This window comes from Tenrec ecaudatus, chromosome 3, assembly GCF_050624435.1.
Source record: "Tenrec ecaudatus isolate mTenEca1 chromosome 3, mTenEca1.hap1, whole genome shotgun sequence".
In the NCBI taxonomy this organism is placed as follows: Eukaryota; Metazoa; Chordata; class Mammalia; order Afrosoricida; family Tenrecidae; genus Tenrec; species Tenrec ecaudatus.
This window is the reverse complement of record NC_134532.1, coordinates 121,699,462-121,704,145: the sequence shown is the minus strand read 5'-3', so window position 1 is coordinate 121,704,145 and position 4,684 is coordinate 121,699,462. Positions and strand designations below refer to the sequence as shown.

At 46.8% G+C, this 4,684-nt stretch overlaps 1 protein-coding gene across 1 annotated transcript; it reads right to left on the bottom strand.

The window, feature by feature from the left end:
* Positions 1-490: 490 nt before the first annotated feature.
* Positions 491-3,356, bottom strand: DDIT4L (DNA damage inducible transcript 4 like). The gene is made up of 2 exons (XM_075544865.1): positions 3,266-3,356; positions 491-981 (listed from the first exon to the last, which is right to left on the bottom strand). The coding sequence occupies exons 1-2, from the start codon at positions 3,354-3,356 to the stop codon at positions 491-493; spliced, it is 582 nt and encodes a 193-aa protein (XP_075400980.1).
* Positions 3,357-4,684: the final 1,328 nt, after the last annotated feature.

Genomic DNA, 4,684 nt, shown 5'->3' with positions numbered 1-4,684 from the left:
CAGTTCTGTTCTCTTTGTGACTTTTTAAAATGCACTCATGCCCAGAGTGAAATTCGATGTAAGATTGGCTGCTTCTTTCTACCACACTGTTTAAGAGCCCTTCAAATTTGAGGAGGGGCAGGGAATTGGTGGCATGGGTTTCTGGAGAGTTTTACTGGCTAAATATTGTTTATGAAGTTTCCATGATTGAAAGGATCACTTCCAGAACTTCGACTCTATTATCCAAACTCTCTGGAAACAGTTGTTAACTATAAAATTAAAGTGGGTGGTTCTTTTGTGTCCGTATTCCATTCTGCAGAAAGTGTGAGATGGGCAGATATACATTCTCTGGAATCCCAATCAAACCTCGAACTGGCATCGCTGAGAATGTGAAATACCAAAGGAAGATGAACTAGAAGAGGTTTCTGGTTGATGCTAGGAAAACTACCAATGACTTTCACTGAGCAGCTGCATCGTTTTATTATCCAATCATAACAAGGGCGCAACATTTTTAACACTCTTCAATGACTGTTGTTCCAATCAATGAGTAAAGCCTTTTCTTAACAAGTCGAAATCCTGAGCTGAGGATCAGAGTTCTCCTGAGGCCAGACGAGAAGCGCGCTCTCCTAAAGAAAAAGTCCCCGAAGCTGGTCCATGAGCAGTTTTCTTGCTTAAACACCAGGGTTAGCTCAAAAGTTGGCACCACGCTAGAATCACACACAATCCTATCCAGCTTTTTACATACATTTTCAATCTCCAAGTTCACGTGCAAAACACAACCTCGCAGGCCACAGGGCTCCGTGGAGGAAAGCCGCAGGACATCTTGAGCAATTCTCTGGGTCAGTTTCTCGGGGACAAGGACCTTTGAGCACCCAAGTTTGGTCTGCTTTGATTTGGACAGACAGTTTTCCAGCATCTTAACCAAACTCTGGCAAGTTGTCTCCTCAAATATCACCTCACTGAGATTGGGTTCAGGAACAACATAATCCCAGTAGTCAAAATCTATAAGAAATGGAAATTTAAGATTAAAAATAACACAAATTCCTGAGCAAGTAAAGCACACCCAGAGGGCACCATGTTTCCTCCTGTCTACCACGTCTGCCTGTTCCCAATTTTTGCTTGGCGGCTAGCAGACCCGACTTGGCTGTTAACTAAGCCACCCTGCAGGCCATGTTACCAGACACAGAGGTTCTCTTTGGCTCTTTACATGTTGGTGCAATAATGGTTTTGATACATAGGTTAGGTCGAATACAGCCATTTTCCCTAATTTTTATGTGTGCCCACCCATACAAACTTAAAGACTATGTGCACACAAACTGAATTGTGGTCAACCTAAATGATAAAGATTATAAATGATTTTCATTTTGTTTCTTAGGAATTATGTACAGACTTGAATGAGGAGTTTGTTCATTATCAGAGTTAAACACAATATTTTCTCTAATTTCTGCATCACTAACAGTGAAAATAACTTTAAAATGCTGCTTCCATTTATTTTCTTTATTATTTGGTTATGGAGTTTTAAAACTTTGATAGACAACAAGTATTGTATTAGGAGGAAAAATGGTTTTGTTTTGTTTTTGTCTAATGAACTGTTTCTCCTGACTTTTAGAGTGTATGCACTTATTACACAGTACAAAATGTTTGTTATTCTAAAGTACATTTATCATGAGCTTGATTAGTTAGATTAAACATCCATCAAATCCACTTCATTAAAAATTTTTACTTGACTGTCCTGCAGCTTCCAATTTTAGCTTCAATTCCTTTGATTACAATTTGCTGGAAGTGAAGACCTTTGAGGTGCCGAAGAATATTTATAACCAGCTCAGTAGTTTTTTCTTAGCCAAGCAAAACACAACAGTCATTGGAAAACAAAATTAAATTTGCCCAAAGGAAAAGAGATAGGTCTTCATTTGGTCACCTACCTCCCAAATTAATCCTACTCTCTGGCAGCATGCCATACCACACCGTCCACCCATCAGGCCAACGTCCTGCCTGCCAGTTCACCTCCAACTGTCACAGGCTCCTAAGTTTTCCTCTCTCCACATCATGGGGCCACTTTGCTCACAATTTTTAGTAACTAAACAAAACGGACACACTCCAAATTATAAGGCGCCCCTATTTTTTATGTAATTAGAACCATTTAAGATAAAATTTTACTTTTGAAAGCACATTTAGAGTTCTCATTTAAACTTGTGTTTTATAAATAAGACCTACGTCAAGAAAGGTAAAATTAGTTTTCTGAAGTTCTATTACAGTGACCTACTTACCAAACTACCTATAGGGCTCCTTTAAAAAAAAAATCTAACCTGAAAATCAGAACATTTTAGGGCTCTAGAATTAGATAGTGAACCGTTTTGCCAGTTGTTTTCCCTCACTGTCACAGAGTCAAAGCCCTGGTGGTCTTTGTGGTGAGCTACCAGGACACACTGAACTGCTAACCACAGTCAGCAGTTCAAACTCACCCCACTCAGAAGGAAGAAGAGGTAGCCCGCTCCAGGAAATATGGGAACTCCCAGAAACCCAAAGGAACAGTAACACTGTCCTACAGGATTGTCCTGCGGAAGGCCCAAGTAATTTTCCTATGGCCACAATGGTAGATCGTTGGTGACAGAGCAGTGTGTTCACTTAGAAATTGTTACAGCAAATTGAAAATGGCGACAGGACGTTGTTAACCCAATGGTCTTGAAAAGTTCCCTCCTCTCCTTAAAAGCAATTAAATACTGGTAGAAATAGAATACTACGCAGCTGCAAAAAGGAGCACGTGCTATTACAGACAATGACCATGGATGGATCTCAAAAACGTAACACTGTAGCAAAGTCGTCAGCTAAAGAAAGAGTACACACTGGAACTCCATTGATATGAAACTACAGAATCTAATCCGCAGTGACAAAAAGTCTGTCAGCGGATGGTTGGGGAAGGGAAAGGTGGGGAATTTATATACCAAATGGACAGGTGAAAAAAAAGTTTTTTGAAAGTGATGATATTAGTTATACGGGTGAATATATATATATTCAACACACATTATACTTGAAGTATCAATGTAACAGCTACATAGATGATCTATGTAACTTTTAATCCCCAAATTAGCAGCAACCTGAGAAGGATGGAGCCCTTGAGTATTTCCATTTATGCCACTTTCCTTTCTCAATGCCATGCATGCACGGTGCTAGGAAGTTTGGTACGGGGGTGGGGGGCTCCTCTGAGGGACTTCGTGGCATTCTGGGCACGGGGAGGGCGGTGAGACCTCACCCAAGGGGAGACAGAGCAGGGAGCTGGGGAACTCACCACTTAGCAGGCTCCCTGGATGGAAGCCCGGGTCCGACGCCTCGGAAATGCTAGCCGAGTTCTTACTGCTCAAACTGCCAGTCGCAACCATGGTCAACGGCTGTGTTTCCCTCGCGGGCGGAACGGCCTTTGCTGGGAGCCAGGAGAGAAGGCAGCAGGTCGGCTTGGTCCATGCCGGGGGACGTGGGGAGCATCACACTCCGCTCCCGACTCCCCGGCAGACCAGGGCAAGGCGCCCCGTTCACAAAGGGGGCGCACCGAGCCTCGGCCACGAAATTTGCAAAGTCTGGGGGGCGGAGGTGCCCACTGCAGCCACAACCTGAACCGCCTTTAAAGTTAGTCAAACTCAGAGGCACCCGGCCCGCACCCCGGATTTCGTGCCAAGGGACCCGCGCCGCAGGTGCGCCCTCCCCCTCTCCCACCAAGGACCCCGGCATCACTCACCTGTCGAGGTTTCTCGGGGAGGGGGAACCCGAAGCTGCCGCCGACACCCTGGGCGGCTGTGCTGTAGGGTAAATCGAGGCTGGCAGCCGCCTCAGTAACCCCCTCCTTCGGGAGGCTCGGAGTCCTGCGGCCGGAGGCGGCGTCCGGCACCCTGCTCGCCCCCCAGCCCTCCCTGCTCTGGCTCCGCGGAGCGACGTCGCGGCCCCGGCGGCGAGCGCTTTATAGGGCCCGCCTCGCAGTTAGCCGGCCCGCCCCGCCCCGGCCCGTTCTGGCCCGCCCCGCCGGGTCCCGTTTCCATCAGCGACCCTTGGAGAGGCCCTGCACAAACCGCTGCAAGCGGAGGGTGAGCCTGGGTTACAGGGGACACCTGCTCGCTCTTGGACCACGGCTCAGTGACCCAAATTATGATTGCGCAGCTCATCAGACTGATGGATACCTTCACACACACACACACACACACACACACACTCACACTCACACACACACACACTCACACACTCACACACTCACAAACACACACCTCGGCCCCCCCTTCCTTCCCTTCCTTCAAGGTGTTCAGGCCATTGTTAAAGATGCTGCCCAGACAGTGTGAAGCTGGGACCCTTTGTTTATCACCATGACCCGGAGGCTTTGCTTTCATGTTCAGTGCCATCATTTATGTTCCGACCTCTTAGCAAGTAGACTCTACTCCAAGCCCCCAAGTCTTTGTAGTCTCCTCTCCTGCCCAAACAGAGGTCTTCCACCCACCCTCCCCCCTTCAACACACACACACACACACACACACACACACATTTCGAAGGTTCTCCACCACTTTGGAAAGGCTCTTCTTCACCCACGTCTCTCCCAAACTGCCCGTCATCTGTGACTAATGAGTTTTTTCTCCATACATGGTGAGCCTGAACTGACACTCTGCCCCTGAGACCTGGCCCCAGAGTTCCAGAAGCTCCGATGAGGGAGGGATTTGCCAAGAAATGA